At 38.6% G+C, this 23,126-nt stretch overlaps 1 protein-coding gene across 7 annotated transcripts in view; it reads right to left on the bottom strand.

Moving 5' to 3' along the window:
• The window catches only part of LOC121867260 (ankyrin repeat domain-containing protein 10-like), a 197,253-nt gene that overhangs the window by 48,390 nt on the left and 125,737 nt on the right, over nt 1-23,126 (bottom strand). For 2 of the 7 annotated variants that reach the window (XM_042367120.1, XM_042367121.1), the window contains exon 6: nt 2,141-2,596. The exons of 2 other annotated variants lie outside the window; for them this stretch is intronic. In XM_042367120.1, coding sequence (XP_042223054.1) covers nt 2,142-2,596 — 455 coding nt within the window. In that variant the 3' untranslated portion in view covers nt 2,141. Of the gene's footprint in view, nt 1-2,140; nt 2,597-11,036; nt 13,837-15,623; nt 15,860-23,126 lie in introns of those variants that run through there. 3 more of the 7 variants (XR_006089104.1, XM_042367123.1, XM_042367122.1) reach the window with 3 other exon arrangements.

Here is a 23,126-nt window from a genome sequence, read left to right as displayed (position 1 = left end):
CAGGTAGCTGGCAGTAATAACGCACATTAAGAACTCAATTAATTCATTATACACATCTTGGCCTGTATTTAAGAGCACCAAGAGATTATATTATCTGACTATGGCAATGGAGAATATACGGAAGTTCCCATTCAAGCAATATCCTTAAATACAGTTTAAAAATCACTTTTAAACACTCAATATATCCTAGTAAAGGAGGTGTAAATATATGCGTACTAACGATAAGCTGGGATGGCACACATCTTAAGTTCCCTACAGGTTGACAACCCTTTATCCGAAAGGTTTTTTTGGGAGCAAAACTTTTTTTTTTTTTTCTAAACAGGGATTAGCCCACCCGGGCACAGGCCACTGACCCACATCGGGGCCTGGGGGGCAAAAATGTAATAATAATAATAATAATAATAATAATAATAATAATAATAATAATAATAATAATAATAATAATAATAATAATAATAATAATAATAATAATAATAATAATAATAACAATTATTCATCGCAAATAAAATTTATAATAAAAAATACACAAAAATAAAATAATAATGATAACAATAATAATAATAATGATAAAATTAATAATAATAATAATAATAACAATAATACTGTAATAATAAAATAATAGTAATAATAATAATAATAATAATAATAATAATAATAATAATAATAATAAAGAAATACAAGAATGAAAAAAGATCAAAAGTGAGAAACACAACCTAGACCTATGAATTATTATTATTAATACTGTACAGTATTATTATTATTACATTCCCCCCCCCAGGCCCCAATGTGGGTCGGTGACCTGTACCCGGGTGGTCTGATCCCTGGAAAAAAAATAATAATAATAAAAAATAAATAAAATAAAAAATAAATAAAACCTAACCTAACCATTCTGAAATCTGAAAAATTCCGAAATCTGAAATGCATCTGGCCCCCAAGGATTTCGGATAAGGAATTGTCAACCTGTATTACCTTTCATAGATTCCTATACCTGTAGTCCCGCTCCTCTCCTTCTTTATGTTTTACAAATGCTTGCTTCAATGTGAACTTGCTGGAGAAACTATCACCTGATTCATATAATTTTATAATTTTTCATGCAAACAAATGAACTTCATGTATGTGATAAGAAATTTAACATGCAAATATTCCAACAAATGCATTGAGTGCTTCTCAAGTGAGACTTGAAAGTATAGCGGTGTTAATAAATGAAAAGGTTTAAAAAGATGCATGCTTTACTATGCTCTGAATGCAAAAAGAAAAAAAAAGTGCTTGTACTATAAGTACAGTTGTCTTAAGTGTGGTGCCAATATTTCATCATTGCTGTTCAATAATATAATTTAGCATTAAGGTACTGTAGTACGTCACCTTTCCAGATTCAATGTCACACTGGACAATCCAGAAAAATAGAAATTCTAACAGAGTGAAGTTTTTGACGAGGTGGTATACTCCCTTCCTCCTAAAACTGTAACCTCATATACTGCCTAGGGTTCTATTGCAGTGGCCTTATTATATTAAAAAAATACTGTTAATATATGGAATGTGCAATAATGTGTAGTAGTCAAATTACATTGTGGATCAGGTATTTAACACACTAATACACTATATACAGTGCAGTACTGTTCTTCCTCATAAAGTTAAAGCCTTTCGCTGTTGATATAAAAATCTCCCTTACATAGATTTTTTTCCTTTGCCAAGTACTACAATAAACTAATATGTTGTGGCTAAGTTCTGTACTAACCAAGATTATGTGGGTCTTTAAATAAAATTCTGCAAAATAGATGTGCTCTATTATTCTGAACGTTTACAAACCCTGAAACTGCACTAATGCGTACTATAACCTGTCATGCTTTGCCAATGAGTTTACATATTCTTTGTTCTGTATTTTTTATTCCAGTATTGATTGAATTACATAATATTTACCAGAGAATTTCTATTCCAGCTCACTATGATGTTCTGGAAGTGTGATGTTCAGTAAGTCGACATACTGTACTACTGTATTTATGCTGTATCAAACAACTCAATCGAATCTTTGTACATGCTAATATATACAGTAATAAATTTTCATAATTGTCCACACAGTACAAAATCATCAAATAAAGTTCATAGAGGTACTGAAAAATAGCATCCCTCATTAAACCCTCACCTTAAAAGTAATGTCCCATAAGACAGCGTGGGTAGTGCGCATCAAGGCATCCCATTGTTCCTGAATACCCAGGTAGAGGTGCAGGTACAGGAGCAAGGGAGCCAATGGAGGGTCCTGATGCTCCTCTGGATGGGTTGGAGGCTGGTGCTGTATGAATTTCACACCTAGTGTTTAGCATATCAGTTTCAGCAGATCCATGAGAAGGAAAATCATTCACCATGTTCGTCACTGATACTCTATTAGAAGGAAAGTCATCAAATGATATTCCTCTCATGGTATTCTTATCAGTGCCACTGTTTTTTTCTGTCTCATCATAAAGAGCCTTAGCATACTCTTCACCTCCATCACCACTACCATAATCACCCGTAATAACACTAAAACTTGCCACCACAGGGGCAACGGATGACTGGATTTGTGACTCAGAGCTCCGATTGTTCATGGGAGAATAAGCATATTCTGAAATGGGAAACTCCAACTTAGATGTGTGCAGTCTAAAGATCCATAGAAACAAGCTTAATTAGGAAAAACAGATACTCTACACTATTATTCTCCAATTTTTCAACTTCAGCTACCTTTCAAATGCTGCAGGAAACATTGAATGTATTAATGGAATATATTATTCAACTAAATTTTAAACAAAAACTTGCTTCCTTCTCTCCCATATTTCTACTGTTACTGTACAACTAAGTATTCCCTACAGAAATTTCTTTAAATGCTATGAATTTTGTATTTCTCTTCACACTTCCCTAACATTACATCCTTTTTATTTATACTCTCTCACTGATTCCTACACTTATTTTTGTTCTTCCTCACAACAGTACTCATTTCAGCTCAACTGACTAAATTTGAATTCTTTGTGCCATTCTACATCCATTTTGGAGTACCTGGCACATTCACACAACCTGAACACTGATCTTTAACAAATCATCCAATTGTTTCATTGTAACTAAAATTCAATTCTTCCACAATTCTAAAGTATAGGTTTTAGTATCATCATTGATATAAAATTTATATAAATTCCATAATGCTTTTTCTCACTTCAAAAACATGTCTCACTAATTCCCCCAATTCTTAAGTTATGGTGTATTGTGTATTTCCTAAAACTAGCTTCCCTCACCTATAAACGTTTTGGTCATACCATGTCTTATTCTGAACACCGGCTCATCTCTAATCAATACTGTATAGTCTTTACTACTTACACTCCCCTAATTTACATATATCCTGGATTCATGGCATATCTCATACTTGATTGCAGTGCCTCCCTTCTCTGTTTGTTGCTCCTTGCACCTGTTATGCTCCCTCACACTTGCTCTCTTTGCTCATCAATATACTCCCATTCTGCGATACATCTAATCTTTCACTCACTGCAGTCAAATAGCATAAACACACACACAAAAATTTACCTAATTACATATCCATATCATCTAGTCATCTTGAATTATGCACTATACATTCCATACTACTTCATTCCAGCCTCTTTATTAAAAGTCAACTTCACTGTTTGCATTCTACTGGCAAAGGTTTTTCAACATTCTATAATTTAGTATCAACTTATCCTCTATTTGGAGTATTTTACGTACAGTATTGTTTTAGCACCTTCCCCCCACTTTTGCTCATTCTTCCTTACATTCTGAATACACCAGAAAACTGTCATTGCATCAGGGGTGGATCAGGTATATAAAGAGGGGGGTCCAAGAAGTTGTGGGTGGGGGAACATGGCGAGCAGAGGGAGCCCTTCCAGCTGGGGGGTTTCGGAGGGAGGGGGTGGGCGGGTTGCTCGAAGCCCCCAGAAAGTTTAAGAACTCTGACCAATATCATGGGTATTTTGAGGACATGTACACTTGATATTGAGTGATATTCTAAGGTCAATAGTAAATACTTTTTACTATACAAAAATGCCTGAGTATAATACTGCATTAAAGAAAAAGTATTTGAATTTTTTTATTAAAATGGGGGGGGGGGGTCCAGACCCCCAAGACCCTCCCTCTATGAATTCTTCAAATCTCCTTTTTCGAAGTCCATTTCACTAGCCAGACTCTAATTTATCTTCTGTCTATTCAACCTAATCTCAAAGTCTGTCTGCTGTTCTCAACTGTTTATGAATTTATGCAATTTAATATTTGAACTGTACTTTATATTTTTCTCTTTCTAAACTTCTAGGTACTACCTACACTAACAACTACCGTTGAAGTAAAGACTAGATTCATGGTCAAGTTACGCTGTCTAATGATTGTACATGTGTACTGTATGCAGTTTTGTTAAATTATCTTGAGTGATTCAAAAGTTATGGAACAGGCTCAAAAAGTCCATCCGACTTCTAGTTATGACTTTGACATTTCATCTAAAAAAGATACATGTTCTAACAAAATTTTACATTCATTCTGAAGACTTTTTGTTGATAAAGTCTCTTGGAGATCTATCATCACCCAAATTAATCATCCCTTTCCTTCACTAACCCTCCTCCAACTACCTGAAACTTTGCTATGTTGTGCCTTTATCTTAACTATTCCAGCATCACTCATATTCTACTTATACATGTAATGTGCTAATCACACATTTACTTACTTTTATCCTCTAATGAATTATGGTGTATATCACGGCATTACCTAAATCCTTCACAATAAGAATCAACAAGCAATATCAACTGCAGACCATTGAACTCATCATAATCTAAAATTTTCTGAAATGTTCAAACTCAGAATCTGGGAAGTAATATAAATAAATGGAGGATTGATCCCAAAATCCAATTTTTCTGGCTAAAACCATAGATAGGCTGTTCTCATAATACAAGAAAGTTTATTGGAAAGTTTTGTATGGTCAGATTAGCTCACATTAAGTCAACCATGATTGATTGTTAGTCTCTGGATATATCAGGCATCCTTCCCTACCCATCATACAATAAGAGGGAGACTTAGTGAAATAAATGCACTCTCTAGACACTGAGGTCTTTTCAGGGGAGAGTCTGCCTGTTCAGCACATAAGATACCAAAGCATACTGTCTGTCATCTTTAATTTCAGGTCAATCCTGTTTTCTATTCAGTTCCAAGTATTAATCACAGACCCTATGAAGAAAATTTTGATTACATATGACTTGTATATACTGTACTGTATACAGTGGAGTCGCAATAATTCGCGGTTAGATACCAGAAAACATTGTGAAATACCATATCATGAATTATAGTGCAATAAAAGTTTTTAATTTATTTAAATGAAAATAATAAGTTTGTTTTCAAATGCAAAAAATTTGCATAAACTGCTTCAAAACTACTATAATAAACACTAAATATTGTACATAATACATAAAATATACAGTAACACAGATATTGTATAAAAGTATTGTAGTTCTGTATTACATAAAAAGCTCCTTCCCTTCTCATAATTATCCTCTGGGTGACACCAATACACCAATTTGGAGAAAGGCAAGTGTCGGGGCTTGCTGAGTGGTCAGCTGTTCGCCTATTTAATCAAAGCACCAAAAGTTTAATACCTGTACCACACAAATTTATCTGGGGATTGAATGTGATTTTTTTTTTTTTTTTTGTGGGTGGAGGGGGGAGGGGTAATTTTGAATAGTTTACAATATTTTATTAACATGACACCAAATAAATCTAAATAATATGGGAATTATGGTGAAATTGCTTATGTCCACCACCCAATTGTTCGACTCACTAAGAATTTACTTCCCACACCTTCATTTTTTGTTCAATCCAGAATGTGACCTCTAGCTTTATACCTAGGTATGTTAATGTCTAGCAATAACTCGCCAGGCCAACATACAGGCAATTAAAACATCTAATAATTACTTGATACGTAATATTAGGAGGACACGTCACTACCTGGCATTTAATTGCAATTATCAAAACCCCTTCCCGCACCCTCCATCACACGCATTGCTACCGTCATCTTCTTGCCTGGCGAATCAGCTGTAAATGCGCACAAAGAGGGCTACGCTAATTTGTGGTGTAATAGCTGAAATACTAAGTGCCATGAGGATTTTATATTTGGTATTTATATATCTTAGCAGTGAGGAAATCGAGTGACTTTTATTTTGTTTATGTCTCTCAGATATTATGTTTGGGACAATTTCTTATACGGTCTGGTCAGTGTGGCGACCACAGCGAGTCTTCTATTATGAAGACGGTAGATCGTTAGTGACTAATATCCTCTGCTTTCAAGTCACTTAGTGAATGACGTTGTTTTTCGCCCTTCCGGGCTCGTCTTCACTGAAAGAATATATATAGATATATATACTGTATAAAATTGTCTTTGTCCCAATTATACACGTGCTAGTATAATACCATGGTATATGTGGCCATCTCTCTCCCTCTTCTCATGTTAGTTCACAAAACTTTTCGGGCTTCTGCCCTGGGTTTTCTAATTACTCTCAGCATGCAGGCCAGAGTTAAGTTTTTCTCTTCATAACTCTTTTTTATTCATGTCCTCAGTCGCGAGTTCAGCCTTTGCAGGCGAACTTTAGCGAGACTGCTAGCCTTAGTGATCCTTCCGGACGCTGTCCTCCCGGCCTTACTAGCAATCTAGAGTTATGTTGGGATGGACCTTGTATCCTTAATATGGGTTATATGAGAACCATTCAGGGTGGAATTCTCAACCCAATACATCTTGCTAGAGTAATGGTGAACGATGTCAGCCAATGGAGCGCTATGGTAGCAGCTCAGCACTGTCAACCCTTCCCGGTGACAATCCTCATTCAGGCATTTTCGCTCAAGCTAATTAATTGAAGCGGTGATGTCTGTGCATCCTGATTGGCAACAAATAGAGAACTTGAAGATCCCTCAAAATATAAATGCTCTAAATGAAGTTAGTTTGATTAAGAAACAAAGTTCATTGAGCTGAGGGATAATTGAGATATGAGAAGGGAGAGGTGTATGATATAGTGAGTTAGTTGTTTATGATTGTCACACTGATGACTTCTATAACAATAAGAGATATTAATGAAATAAATTACTAAAATATCACTGTTACGAGTCATACTGATTATGTTTGGGAGAAAATGTTATCTCCCTTGTGATGATACAATGTGACTCATAGTGTTCCTCCTAGTTTAGATGAATGATGAGCAACTGGAGGATGAAGGACAGTTGTCTGGACTGCTGGATGATGGAGGAGACAATGGAACTGTCCCTGGGAACTAGTGTTGAGTGACGAGCTACAAGGACTAGAAAGTTCAGCTCATACACTACATACAAGGAATTGTCCATCAGTAGAGGATGTGAATTCAGTAGAAGTAGTTTCACCCAGTAATTATAAAGGATGTAGAGCCACTTGGATTACCAAGTTAGAGCCTCATTTGGCTTGCATAATTCATAGCAGCTGTGTCTCAGACAACTTGTTGTCACCATTGGATTGTGTAGTCTGTTACGATCAAATTTTAAAAATTAATCAAGCTGCAGGAGATAAGAAAGAATTATTGCTGATCCAACTTAAAATAGATGGAACAAAACCTTGAAGAGTAAATTTCTAAATGTAAAACACTGGAAAGATCCCAAGTTGGCAGAAAGTTTACAATTATGGGTGATAGGTAAGAGACTTAATCCCCAATTAGACCAACCTACTTCTGCTAAGAAAAGTAGGTCATTGGATATTCTAGATAATGAGGTAGTAGGAAGATTACAAGAACCTCTACCTAATCAGTCTGATTTTAGTGGATTCCAGGATCAGGATGAGGAAGTTGGCTCTAATCATAGTGTTCAGTTACCAGAGCAGGGAGAACCTGTTGAGACTGACTTCATCCTGTCCCCATTTTGGCAACCACTTCCACCTGGGGCAAAAGTCTTGGTCGACTGCCAATCAGCTGATGGTTAACATTGAATGTAAGGATGATCCAAACAGGCCTTGGGTAACATTGGTAAGATAGAAGTCTTCTTTGTTTTCAACCACATCTGAGTCTGTGGATTCCTTATTCAAGGTATTTTATGAAAATGTTTCTAAACTTCATGATCTCTCAACACTTACAAAGAGACAGGAAGGCCAAGCAACTGTGGGTAATCATTCATTGTTTCTGGAAAGTGATACTACACTTTCTTGGCCTGATATTTGCCCCAAAATGATCTCTGAATTAGAAATCTGGGCTAATATATTGAAAGATTTTACATTCATTCCCGCAGATAGGAATGCTCACAAGTTTAGTTTTTAAGTTCCGATTTAATGAGAAAAAGAGTTCCTTATATGAACTTTCCCAGTATTTGTAAGGCAGGAAGGACGAAATTAGGATTTCCGAACCATCTTGCTACTGATTCTGTCACATAATGGAGGGTGGTAGATCTATTGAACAATCTAGCAGCCCAAGCTGTGGAATCAAGAACAGTACAGTACTCGGCTTCAAAACAGCCCTAGATAAGACTATCAAAAACAAAGGAGCAAAATTAAGAACCAAAAAGACTGTGAAGAACTATAGAAAGAGTTCTGTCAGCTTCAAGAATGGTCGAAGAAATGGCTGCCAAGATTCAATATCACAAAGTGTAAGAGGAGGCACCTAGGTCAAACCAACAGTAAGGAGGAGTCTCACATGTCCCAATGGGACGAAGAAACTGTCTTAATTGAGACCGAATATGAAAAGGATCTGGGTGTGTATCAAGGTGAATCAAGCAACTTAACTAGTAGGTGGTGGGACCTGGTAACATCACGAGGTCCACAAATAGGGTACCACCCAAATGCCAACAAGTCCTTCCCCATTGTGAAGCCAGAACATTATGAAAGGGCAATGGAGTATGAAAGGGCAATGGAGGTGTTCGGTGGAAGTGAGGTCAAAATAACAAAGGATGGCCAAAGACACCTAGGCGCAGTAATCGGCTCAACGGACTTCAAGACCGAGTATATAACGGGAAAGGTGAATGAGTGGGTTAGGGAAATCCAAGCTTTGTCTAAGATTGCTAACACAGAGCCACATGCGGCATTCACCCATGGAGTGAAGCATCGCTGGAACTACCTGATGCACACTATCCCTGATATCGGACCCCTCCTCCACCCTCGGGAAGAAGCTATCATCGTCAATTTCATTCCCAAATTAGTGAAACACCCTCACTTAACCCCAGCAGAAAGATCACTCCTTGCACTACCACCGAGACTGGGAGGAACGGGATTGACCAATCCAGAGGAGATTGCTGCCACCGATCATCAAAACTCAGTTAAGCTCACGGCAGCCCTCACTGACCACATAATAGCTCAGAACGCAACATGGGAGGTGGATACCAGTGAAATAAACAAGATTCGAAGGTCCATTACGACAGAACGACAGCACGGCCAAAGTGATAAGTTGCAGCAGCTGTTGCTGCAAGTACCAAAGGATTTAAAAAAAAAAGTAGCTATAGTGCAGAAGGTGGGTGCCTCGAACTGGTGAACTATGTTACCGATAAGGGCAAATGGTTTCAGTTTCAATAAACAAGAATTTACAGATGCCAATGCTCTAAGGTATGGTAAGCCAGTAGAAGGTTTGCTCTTCCTATGACGTCGATCACGCCATGGTGTGCAAGAAAGGGGGCTTCATATGCATGAGGCATGATGAAGTAAGGGATCTCACAGCAAATATGTTGAAGGAAATCTGCCGTGATGTCAGGGTAGAACCGACCCTCCTTCCATTGGAAGGTGAGAATTTCCAAAATAGGACTTCAAACATATCCAATGAAGCCTGTGTTGACGTCAGTGCTCGAGGATTCTGGACGCGGGGACAGCGAGCCTTCTTCGACATCAGGATTTTTTATTCCATGGCCGCATGTCACCGTAACTTAGCTCTCGATGCTGCACACAGGAGGAACGAGAACGACAAGATAAGGGCATATGGGGAGAGAATTCAGAACATTGATCAAGGCAGCTTCACTCCTCTAGTGTTCACAACCTCTGGTGGGATGGGACCAAGTGCAAGATGCTTCTACGCCAGACTCGCGGAGGTGCTATCCGAACAGAAGCAGCAGCCCAGAAGTTATGTTACAGCCTGGATGAGATGTCAACTGTCTCTCTCTCTCCAAAGGTTGGCTTTGCTCTGCCTCAGGGGAACGAGAGCATCGGCCCCAAGGCCGACAACAGTTGTAGATATTGACTATGAGGCAACAGTCACTGAATGCTGCATAGATCTGCGACTCAACTAACTCAACACAGCTAGGATAGCTCCTTATATATTAGGATATTTAATTTTAAGGTAATAAAATGGCAGCGAAGGTATGGCTATTAGGGGAGGATGGAGGCCATTAAAAAAAAAATAATAATAATAAATAAATAAAAATAAAAAAATAAATAAAATCTTATAAGAGGGTGGTTCAGATATCTAGACGGTCCGTCCCCCGTAACCATCTTCAAGAGTGAGGTGCTTTCCCGTCTGGAGTATTGTCACCCCATCTGGTCCCCGAGATATGCTAGGGACTGTCAGTTGATTGAAAACGTCCAAAGGAGGGCCACCAGACTGGTGCCTGCACTTTGGTACCTCAGCTATCCAGAGATATTAGAGTGCCTGCAACTGCCTAGTTTATACTACAGACAGGCAAGGGGGGATGTAATTGATGTTATAAACATCTCAGAAGGCACTACTCAGTTGAGTTTCCACACCTGGAGCTGGCGGATGCCCACCCCACAAGGGATCACAGCTCAAGGTCAAAGAAGACACAGGTCCAGAAAACTGTGAGGGCAAACTTTTTGGAGAAATAATTGTAAACTCTTGGAACAATCGGCCAGAGAGTGTTGTGATGGCACTGAGTGTGAGCTCTTTCAAGACTCGACTTGACCATCACTGAAGTAGGTTCAGGTACATTCAGGAGCCAATGCATGCCCAGTACCTGCCAACAGTGCGTAACAGAGACGTGATCGACTGCCCAAGCAACTAATGAGCCGATCAGTGGCGAAGAGGATAAAGGTAAGAGATACTAGCCTCCTTCCATCATGATGATCATCTCTAGTTTGGGTGGCCATTAGAAAAATAAATAAAGGGATTCCTGAATCAATCCTCCATATCTCGTTAATACCCCAAAGTCATGCAGCTCCTGTAATCTTAAGCCAGTTATAACAAGAGAAAGGAGGTGGTTCTACAAAATACTAAGCATTGGACAGATATAAGGTACTGTATATTGCCAAAGAGAGTTGATCCACTGTTATCACTCTTAATTCTCTTATCCCTATAGAGATCTGGCATTATGCAGAGACCTCCAGGAAAGAAAACCCATCGGCAGCCAGAGCCCTAATCTACAAGGGATAACCTATGCCATGTCAGAGATGATTTGATTGAAACCATTTTTGATAATTTAATCATATTCTTGTACTGTATATGTTGTACAGGTTAGAAACAAAGATGGGATTTACCAAGTAGCTAATGAGCCAATCAGTGGCAAAGAGGATAAAAGCAAAAGTAAGGAAATGTTAAGAAGGAATCTACTAGAGAGTTCTACTGTCACCAATAAACCTGTTTATGACCTATCTCTACACTTAAAAGTAAACTAGAGTACTGTATATCATTTAAAAGACTAGAGAAATATACTAACCCTAGAAAACCCAAACATGAAGTTTATAAAATTGTATATGAGTACTAAGGATTATCTCTACCATATCTCTGGGTCAAAACAAGTAAAAAAATTACTGGATGACAGGTGGCTTTGGAAAAAGCTTAAGCAGATAGGAAAACTAATTCCTGCTACTGTAGATCAAAATGGAGTTTTCAAGACTGTCTCAGAAATGTCTTAAACTTTTTCATTATCTCAAACAATTGAGAAAACGAGTTAAAAGATATATATGGGCCAAATAGTCCCAATCCAAAGAGAGAGCATCCACACTAAACAGTACTTGCCTTCTTGAGAAATAATGAAACAAATGGTGAGAAATTGTAATTACCAGACAGGAAAAACAAATTCCCCAAAGAATTATCTAAAAATTAATTCTTCACCAAACCTACATTATCCCTAGCCACTGCATCTATTTGTATATTCAGAGCTCTGGCACTTACAATTAGCTTAACATAAAAGCACATCTGCAGCATAAAACTCATCTCTAGCTTTCCACAAAGGAAAATAATTGGAAGTTCCCTGTTTATTAGTATAGTATCGGTAATGACTAGTGTGTTGCACACAAAATATACTGTACAATACTCCTTCCAAGAATGAACTCTTCTTTGAAAAAATGGAGGAAGAAAAGTACCGATATTGGTTTTGGAATTTAAGCCCTCATTTCCCTTTCACTTCAGTTCTGCCTGATGAATATAATCCTCAACCAAATTTTGATGCATCCAACCTTTACAGTGAATTGCAATCAATAAAATTTAGGGAAGATGTGTTGTACACTATGGTAACAAAGCAGCACATAATGTGTAGAAGTATACCATAACAATTTGAATAGCAATGTACAGTATTTCAAACTAAAATGTAAAAAATTAAAAACAATACCAGGATATAATTTAATACAATACTGTACTGTAATGGAATAATCTTAACTTTTAAATAATATAACATGTGGTTCATAAATAGCACACACTTGTACTTCTTTTCAAGAGAGTTCTGAATACAAGTACTGTTCACGAATTCACATATGCAATAATTAATTTTATGCATGTATGGTATTTTAATACCAAAAAAATGAAGTGAACGTTTTTTGGTTTGCTTATAAACAGCTTGAGTTGATAAACATAACATCAACCCTTTCAGTCCTACACATGTACATCATAAACTTGAGACCAAAGTTCTAGGAAAGTATGAAAAACATTTTGATTTTCCCCAACCTGTTTCAAATATCCTGGAGCAGACATGAGCCATGTAATGATGCTATATACAGTAGTGTTATCATTAGCCGGAATCACCGATTCCTGAAGCTCTCCAATAGCCAGACACTTTTTTTTTTTTTTTTTAGCATTCCGAGAAATTCTATGAAATATCTCTCCGTTCCGGGCACGGGCACAAATTTCGAAGAGATTCTCAAACACAGATGAAACCTATGATCCCAAGATCAAACAGGACTAGAAGCAGTAACTGTATTACCCTATATAAATTTTAATAATATAAGTGGGTTGAGGTGCCTCAGATTTAGTAATAAGAGAATTTAAAATCTTATGCCAATTGAAAATGCACCGGTTGACTAACTACAACCTATGTGGTCTAGGTTCCTGACCCCCACAGGACTTACTTACAATTAATTCATCAATATCAAATGCAAGCATATTCAACTCCCCAGGTATTGAAATGGGAGAATGTGACATATAGGTCTATAAAAACTGAATGGGGGATGTTTGCTTCAAAACATTCACCAATTTCAAAGCTATTCTTGTTCATGTGGTGGCTCAACTTAAGCAGACCATCTGGGGAATATCAACAAACCAAATAATAGGCAGCCTAATGCACAATATTTGTACGAGTTAGTCATAAACACTGCTATGGCTTACCACTTCCAGCAAGTAAACAAATCTTACATAATAATACTGTATATGGAAGTTGTAATATCTGTCCAACTGGTATAACACCTACAGCTATTTCTAAAGCTTTAGTAAAATATTAGAATATAAATAAAACAGGAATGTCAGTCAGCTGCAACTGACCTTTTGGACTCTGCCAGGAACTGAACAGAAAACAAATAACTGAGAGGGTAGACTTGGCTCTAATAAGACCACCTAGTCTCTCAAGGGCAACTGGTGCCTCAAGTCTCCCTCTTTTCAGATTAACAATCATTGTGGGGGCTTGGTGGAGGTACTGTACAAAAGCCCTTAGTACACAGCCCTGTAATACATGAAGTACCTGGTTTTAGGACAATAGTAAAAAAAAAAAAAATACATATTATTGTATGTATGTACAGTACTATATATACAGGTATATGTTACAGTATATACATTACAGTATAGTCTGCATTTACGCGGTTTTTGTTTACTCGTTTGGTCATTTACGCGATGCCTTGCCAGAATGAAAATGTTTGAATTACGCGGTAAATTTGGTCATTTACACTGAGAGCGGCTGGAGAGGACCAGACCGCCGTGCCATTTTTTACCCTCGCGGTACATTCTTGACCATACGCGGGAAGCAGCGCTGTGAGTGGTGCGCATTAGGCCGCTCTTACGTTATCGCTGACGTCATATGACGTATCGGACTGTGATTGGGCCACGCATCCTTACCACTCACGCATTCCCTCCGCCGCTAGCTGTGATTGGTCTAATGTAACATGACGTGCCCTGCCACCGGAGGGTAGAAGTCGCTGACCTAGCAGGGCCTGTCTCATTGTTCTCAGTCCGCGTATTCAGTTCTCTCTGCCCGCTATTTCCCTCACAACTCACAATGGCTTCCGCGGGACCCCCCACCACCAGAGAAAAACATTGAATTACCTGGACCAAGCCATGATAATGTGAAGGAAATCATCGAGTTGGGGGAGAAACTTAAGCTCATCCTTGACAACGACTCAGACAAGCATCGGTATGAAGTGTCTAATAACCATCTGACGAAAGTTATGGAGCCGTATATCCAGACCTATCTCGACAACATCAATGCTAGTCGTCAACATAGTATTGAGGACTTCCTCGCCCGTAACCCACCACAACCACAGCCAGCCCAAGTCAGTGATAGTGTAATTGACAGTGAGGATATGAACTTTGAGAGGTTTGTCTGGGAGGCCCTGCAAACCTCTGCGAGTAGTGAAAGTGAAAGTGATTCACCGGAGGGCAACTAATCTGCCCCCTGCCTTGGAACCAGCCGCCATCCACGTGTGCCGACCCAGCTTTTCTACTAAGGTAAGTGTTAAAAAACTTAATATTATTGATATTTCTCTGAATTATTAATTGTGTGCATACACCATCATAAAATTAAGATGTTATTTTGACTACAACGTCCATATTGTGTCGGAAAAAGTGGAGTTTGGGGGTCGGCCCAGTCTCTATTTCAATTAATCCCATATGTTCTGTTACTTCATTTACGCGTTTCTCGTTTTACGCGGGCCTCTATGGGTTCAATTGACCGCATAAATGCAGACTATACTGTATATTGCTCTAAAAAAAAAAACATTTTTACTAATCAGACCAGAAAAACAAATAAAAAAATTTCATTGTCAAAATCAAATTTCTGAGGAAGTTCAAAGATATCATCCCTCTTAAGCAATATCTTTCAAAGTAGGATATTTTTAATTAGAAATGGAAGATAGAAGGGTTGATAGGTAAGAATTATTATACAGTACAAGATGAATTAATTTTTGAACGCTTGACAGGAAAATGCAAATGAACTCCCAAACACTTACTTCTGACATTATTCCATATCACTTATAAGTTGTACATTATATGACACCCAAATATCACGCCACATTAGGAAAAGAGCCAGAATTCTGAAACCCCGCATAAGGGTGATTCTAATGACTTGTGATGATAAGAGTCTTGTATACCATCATATTTCAAAGCTTTTCAAGAAACTAATAAAGTCGCTGCTACTGTAAGGCCTCTGTCAGTCTCCAAGTCTTAAAAGACAATTTAAAGATTTCCCTTCAGGGGTAATTTCAGAACTAAGGCCAGCGAGTCTGGGTTAGGACTTACTTAACACTCTCAGCCCCATCAAATCTAAACCACCCAAATCCATTGTTGCTGCTCTCGTGCTTTTGACACAGAATTTTGAGGGGCGAGTGGATGTGCCGAGGAAGGGGATGTCTGCTCATGAGTCGAGCTCTTAAACGAGTGAGCTGTCTCCATGATGGCATAGTGAGTACCATTGTAAGCAGCATCCACCACTGCACTCTCTGGTGCCTCCATAGTTGTCGTCTCTACTGTGTAGTCTGGAGGAAGAAAGTCAGAAATACACCATATCCCAAAATTCATAGAGATGCTTGTTTAAATAAGCATGAAACAGAATTAACAGGATACAGAAGAACTTGATCAATAATAAAAGAAACAAATGGGCCATAGACAAAGCCTTAAGTAAGTAATTGAGTACAGTATATATATCCAAATTAACTACAATCCAACTCTCATTTTATCTATTGAAAAAAATATTAATAATTCTAATTTGAACCTTTTTTTAATATGATCACTAACCTTTTCTTGGCACTGCTTCTGTTGGATATCAATAAATAACGACCATATTCTTCTACTGCATGGAAATCTTTAAGCATGCTATTCAGTGAATGGCATTGTTATGTTAAATCATATTTGCCAACCAATACAACTCAAACTATCATACAGTACACTGCTACTTATTCAGGGTTCATATATCCAAAAGCCTCAAACCAAAGGCATTTTTTTTCCACTTCAAACTCCAGCATTTATAATTTATAATGCTAAATAATTTCATCACTGCTGATGTGGTCCTCTACAGTTGTCCTTCATATTCTGTAGTTCTCCTTTACATCAATATTTATGTAACGATGTACAATACTCTCCTTTAAAGTTTAATACTGCAAACTGATATCTAAATATTGAGGGAGGAAAGATAGTGTGGTAGTGATCAAGGAAATGAAGGTGGGACATTTGGGAAATTTCAACTGCTTCCAGAGGGAGGAGGTGTATTGCCCTTTTATATCTACTGTACACTGTATTTTATTTAGAACAACTGTAGTTCTCCTTTCCAATAATATGTATTTATATGTACAATGCTTCCATTAATAATTTAGCAGTGCATATACATACCATATTTTTTACTTATAAGACTTTTACTTACTTTTTACTTTTATCCTCTTCACCACTGATCGGCTCATTAGCAGCTTGGGCGAACGGTCACGTCTCTGTTACGCACTGTTGGCAAGTACTGGGCATGCACCGGCTCCTGAATGTACCTGAACCCACTCCAGTGTTGGTCAAGTTTTGTCTTGAAAAAGCTCACACTCGGTGCCGTCACAACACTTTCTGGTAGATTGTTCGAAGAGTTCACAACTCTCACTCCAAAAAAGTTTGCCCTCAAAGTATTCTTGACTTGCGGCTTCTTCAATCTTGAGCTATGACCCCTTGTGGGGTGAGCGTCCGCCAGCTCCAAGTAAGGACACTCGACTGAGTAGCGCCCTTGAAATGCTTATACACCTCTATTAGGTCGCCCCTTGCCCTTCTGTAATATAAGCTAGGCAAGTTCAGGTGCTCCAATCTCTCAGGGAAGCTGAGGTGCCAAAGGGCAGGCACCAGTCTGGTGGCCCTCCTTTGAACATTTTAAACCAACTGACAGTCCCTAGCATATCTCGGGGACCAGACGGGGTGACAGTACTCCAGATGGGGAAGCACTTTACTCTTGAAGATCGTTATGAAGGACGGACCGTCTAGATATCTGAACGACCTTCTTATAAGACCAAATAATTTATTTGCCTGATTTACCTTCTTCTCACAATGGCCCGAGAACTTCAGCTCATTGTCAACATACACACCTAAGTCCTTCTCACACACAGTCTCAAATAATGCAGTTTCTTCATCCCGTTGGGACATACATGATACGCCTCCTTACCGTTGGTACGCCCCAGGTGCATCCTCTTACACTTCGTGACATTGAATCTCAGCAGCCATTTCTTCGACCATTCTTGGAGCCCACAGAGGTCCTTCTACAGCTCATCAAAGTCCGCTTGGTTCTTGATTTCCCGAAAAAACTTGGCGTCATCGGCAAACATTTGTATGGAGGATTGTACAACGTCAGACATGTCATTTATAAAACAAACAAACAACAGCGGGCCCAATACACTGCCCTGTGGTACTCTGCTTGTGACAGGTACGGATGATGATTTCGTGCCTTTAATCACCACACACTGCTTGCGGTCATGTAGAAAGTCTTCTATCCACGCTAGGACATTTCCCTGAATTCCATACCCTTCCAGTTTGATTTTCAGCCTTTCGTGGGGTACACTGTCGAAAGCCTTGGCAAAATCTAGGTAAATATTGTCGATATTACCACCCCGTTCCAGAATATGGGTCCAAATATCCAATACCTTGAGCAGGAGCGCACCGGCATAAAACCGTGTTGGCAATACTTTACAAGGTTGTTTCGTAGTAGATGTTCCATCGCGGCATCTCTGATAATACTCTCAAGTACTTTACATATTATGCTGGTCAGGCTCACCGGTCTATAGTTGTTCGAGGAGTGACTATCGCCCTTCTAGAAGATAAGGCTCACATAAGCCACTTTCCAATCACTGGGGACCTTTTGTTCATCCAGGCATTTACAAAACAGGATCTTCAGGGGCTAGGCAAGCTTGTTGCACAACTCTCTTAGCACTCTAGGATGCACCATGTCAGGGCCGGGACTCTTAAGGACCTTTAGCTTTGACAGTTTATTTCTAATACCCTCTTCTGTGAACACAATATGGGTCAGTGCTGTGTCGAACCGTCTGTCCTCAAACGCAGGAAGGTGGATCGCATCCTCTCTTGTGAACACCAAGGAAAAGAAGCTGTTCAATGTATGATATATATGGACACAAAGTAGTACCTTCAGCTGTATATTATTATATTACTCTTATATTACTCCATTAATTATGTATAGTAAAGTATTACAGAACATGTATTAATTCTATGTAATATTCTATTTATTGTGCACCCTATTATGTATATAAATTATCACATTTATACTTTATGTATTCAGCTTGTGAATGCTGGCATCTGTATAGGCCAGCGCGTAGTAATACATAGATAGATGTAGAAGTAGTCAAGACCGAGTCCTGGTGGCGTGCCCACAGGCTTTCGCGTCCTACTGTATTATCTCCCGTACGAGAATAGAACCTACTTTTAAAGACAACAAGTGTTTGTATATACCCTCAGTAGTATAGAACATTCTTTGGGTATCTGGCAATACGCTAGATTCAATGCCTCAGCTTTATCCTGGTCAGAATCTGCGTAACTACCATCTTCAAGCCTCAGGTCTGATACTCCTACTCGCGTTTTTAATTTCGACTTTGCATAGCGGTAAAACGCCTTTGGGTTTGACTTGACCTCGCTTGCAACCAGCCTCTGGAACTCCTTTTCACCCCTTCTACATTCTATCTTTGCTTGGTTTCTGGCTCTTGCATACATCCTCCTTTCCTGCTCATCATTTGACCCAACCCACGTCTTGATTTTCTAGGTTTTTTTCTTAGCTTTGTCGACGCACTTTTTTATTTGAAAAAATGGCTAAAAAAAATCATCCCCTATCCAAGATGTGAAGTTTAAGTCTCCCGTATGGTAATGAATCCCACAGTTGCTTTCTCCAGTAGGCTAAATTCTACCTAACCCAACTCCAGAATTAAAAATATGTTATTACTTACTTAAACACATTACAGTATTATTATTTTTAAATAATTAAAATAATTACGTACCCCGTATTGCAAATATAAAAGCTCGATTTATAACTACAGTTATTTCTTCTACAACGCGTGTTTTGTCAACGCGAATTGGCTATAATGCAATTAATGAATAGAAGAACGATATTTGTAAAACGCGAATGCGTGTTGGCTGTAGCGTTGTTCCACTCGAATGTTTTAAGTGTACCGTCGCTTGGAGCGGGGTTATACAGTGTTTACAGTTCACGTTCGACATCACATGTTCAATTGATTCATGTGTTTTGTTTGTGAAGTGTTATTTGATAGGGACTTTATAAATTTCATCCTTTTTTTTGGGGGGGCAAATTTAGCTGTTCCCATAAATACTGAATGAAAAAATAAATAAAAATAATGTTTCACAGTGCGGACTAATAGCGTTTTACACCCACGCTCTCTGTTTCCATCACACGATCAGTTGAAACACGTGGGTTGTTTTGAAGCATCCTCAGTGATTTTTGCTTACTATTTCTCCAATTTTGTGGTATTAACTGTGAATATGGAAAAGAAGAATATCTCCAGGAAGTGTTCTGGTGATCGCATTCCCGGTGGTGATCTTAAAAGAAAGGCTATAACACTTGAAGAGAAGCTTGATGTTATCAAACATTTTGAACGTAAGGAATGTAACATTTATTTAGACTGTGCTATCCTTCGTGTTAGGCTAACTACTAATTTTTTTTTCGATTTCAAGTAATCTGCATCTAACCCTATTTTCTCCATAAGCCCTGTTATTTCTATTGCGCGAATTTCTACAACGCGAGGTTTTACAGGAACACAACTATCGTGTTGTAGCAGAACTGACTGTACTGTACTATACAGTGACCCCTCGGTTAACGAACTCAATCCGTTCCAGAAGGTCGTTCGTTAACCGAAAAGTTCGTTAACCGAAACCATTGTTTCAATGGGTTTTTGGGTAATTGGTTCCAGCTCACTGAAAATTTCCTAAATTCAACAAAAATGGTAGAAAAGTTCACTTACTTTGAGGTGTGTATGTAGAAGGCTCCTGGATGATGATGATGATGATGATGATGATGGGATTTAGAATGGGGGTGGAGGAGAAGGAAGAAGAGAAGGCATTGGGGTGGAAGAGAAGTCACCCCATGGCGCCATTTCACCAATAAAATTTTAGCTCTCTCGGTGTAATTCAAGATATTTTCTTTAAATCAACACTGCACTGCATTATATATTGTCAATATGTAAAATATATTTCAAAATGACCAATAATTTGCTTGGAAACACAGAAAAAAAGCGTTTAGTTGAAGAGAGTCTCAAGCAAGATGTTACCTCCAGTGAAAACAGAGAGAGACTAACGCCTGTTTGCTGTGTTATGAGGCTGGATGCCGCGCATTAAACTAGTCACTTTACCTTCAATTATGTTCAATAATTGTTAAAATCACTAAAAAATTGAATATTAAACTTTTAAAATTATTGTATAGTATAAACTTCTTGATATTTACTAAAATAGTAAGGAATTTAAGCCCTAGAACCGATTAATGTATTGGCGGACTGATACTAAAGCTGGTTGCCCGGTCAGTGCAAGCGAAAACATGTTGAGGTCGGTTCGTAAGATATTCGTTAACCGAATTTTTGTTCGTTAACCGAATTGAAGATCCTTATGGAAGGCAGTTCGTTAACCGAAATTTCGTTAACCGAGGCGTTCGTTAAACGAGGGGTCACTGTACTGATAATGATAACCTGGGACAATTAACTCTTCAGGGGCAGCTAAGCAGTACCCATTTCTGAACTCTTACAAGCATTACAATTTATTAATGCCATATCTGCAACATACTGTATATTTTTCAATCTACAAATACCTGATACAAGTAAGGATTTAAAGATAACTTTCTTTTCACATTCACATCTGTTAACATCGCTGGTGGCATTGTAGCCAGGTTAGACTCATCACTGTAACCACCAGGCTATTGGGGTTATGTTGTTTTTCAACTCGTATTTTCGGGTAGATATAGGTAACTTTCTTCATATATTTTTACTCAGTTAAATGCACACACCATCCTACATACATATTGCGAAAAAAGTAAAAGAAATAATTGTCCTAAGGGCAAACACATAAAGAGAATAATAGTAAAATCTCCGTTAGCCGGAATCCCTCTTAACCAGAAATCTCCAATAGACAGAACTGAAATATTCCCGGAAAATCGTTCCCAAAGCTTGAATTTTCTGGAAAATTTCAGCTTTGATAAAATTTTTCCAAGGAGCACATTTTCTGGTAAAATGACGAGAAAATTTTCCAAGTACCCAGAAAATTTCGGGGTTGGGGGAGTTTTTTTTCCAGGTTTGAGAGATGAAAATCAGGTACATTTTCCCGAAATTCCAAGAAAAATTTTCAGGTAACCGGAAAATTCCGGGGATGGGGGATATTTTTCTAGGTTCAAGAGATGATGTAATGTGCAATTTCTGGAACTACTGAGAACATTTTTCCATTACCCGGAATATTCCGGGGATGAGGGATTTTTTTCCGGCTTTGAGAGAGTCATCTCGTTGCCCGGAAATCTCTCAATCCCGGAAGTGCTCTGCACCAATTGCTAAGGAATTAGCGGAGGTGGTGTCTCCGTTGCTATGGTGAACAGGGAATACAAATGTACAGTAGAACCTTTCTATTCGCGGGTTTGTGATTCACTATTTCAACGATTAGCGGTAAGCAGTTGGCGGCTAGCTTGAGAGCCTTTTACCGCAGAGCAACGAGTCATCCCATGCACCCACGGTGTCTCATCTCCCTCTGTTTGCCCTCATCCAGTACTTGTGACCTACCATCCCGTGTCATACTCTCAAAACTTTTGTACTTCTTTGTGAAAATGGCCCCTAAAAGACTGCCTCGTGTCAGTGCTAGTGATGCTGGTGGAGTGAAACGCAAAAGACAAAAGTCAGTGATGACCCTGACAAAGAAAGTTGAATTGTTAGACAAGTTAAAGGAGGGGATGAATGCTGCCGTGGTTGGTCAGTTTGGTGCAAACAAATCCACAGTGCGGTATATCAAGAAAAAGGAACAAGCAATTTGTGATACTGTTCAAGCGAGTGTTCCTGCAAGTGCTAAAGTGGCACAGGTTGTTTGTGATAAGAACATAATGAAAACTGAGAAAGCACTGAACATTTGGGTTGAGGATCAGCACCACAAAAATGTTCCGATCAACAGCAACGTGATTCATAAGAAAGCTAAACTCTTTATGATTATTTTTACGAGTCAACAAGTGGTGAAGGGGCTAGTGCGGCTACTGAACAAACTTTTAGTGCCAGTAAAGGTTGGTTTGAGAATTTCAAGAAAAGATTCTCTTTTCATAATATGAAGCTGACTGGGGAGGCCGCATCAACTGACCATACAGCTGCAGATGCACTTCCTGCCAAGTTAAAGAAAATAATAGAAAAGAATGGCTATAGACCAAAGCAAGTGTTTAATGCTGATGAATCTGGTCTATATTGGAAGAAAATGCCTGGTAAATCATACATAAACAAGCAGGAGAGGAGTGCCTCTGGGTTCAAGGCAACCAAGGACACAGTGATGCTCATCTTCTGTGGCAATGCGGCTGGCCACATGATCAAACCTGGCTTGCTTTACCGCTTAGCAAACCCTAGGGCTTTAAAGGGTAAAACAAGAACCTTTTGCCAGTTTTTTGGCAGTCCAAAACAAAAGGCATGGATAACTGTGCAAGCATTCCTGGATTGTTTCCATAAATGCTTTGTCCAGGAAGTGGAAAAAATACCTTGCCCCCAAGAAGATGGAATTCAAGGTGATATTACTGATAGACAATGCACCGGGCCACCCAGAAAG

This window comes from Homarus americanus, unplaced genomic scaffold (assembly GCF_018991925.1).
Source record: "Homarus americanus isolate GMGI-L3 unplaced genomic scaffold, GMGI_Hamer_2.0 scaffold6317, whole genome shotgun sequence".
NCBI classification, from domain to species: Eukaryota; Metazoa; Arthropoda; class Malacostraca; order Decapoda; family Nephropidae; genus Homarus; species Homarus americanus.
The sequence above is the reverse complement of the archived record's forward strand: the minus strand, read 5'-3'. Positions and strand labels throughout refer to the sequence as shown.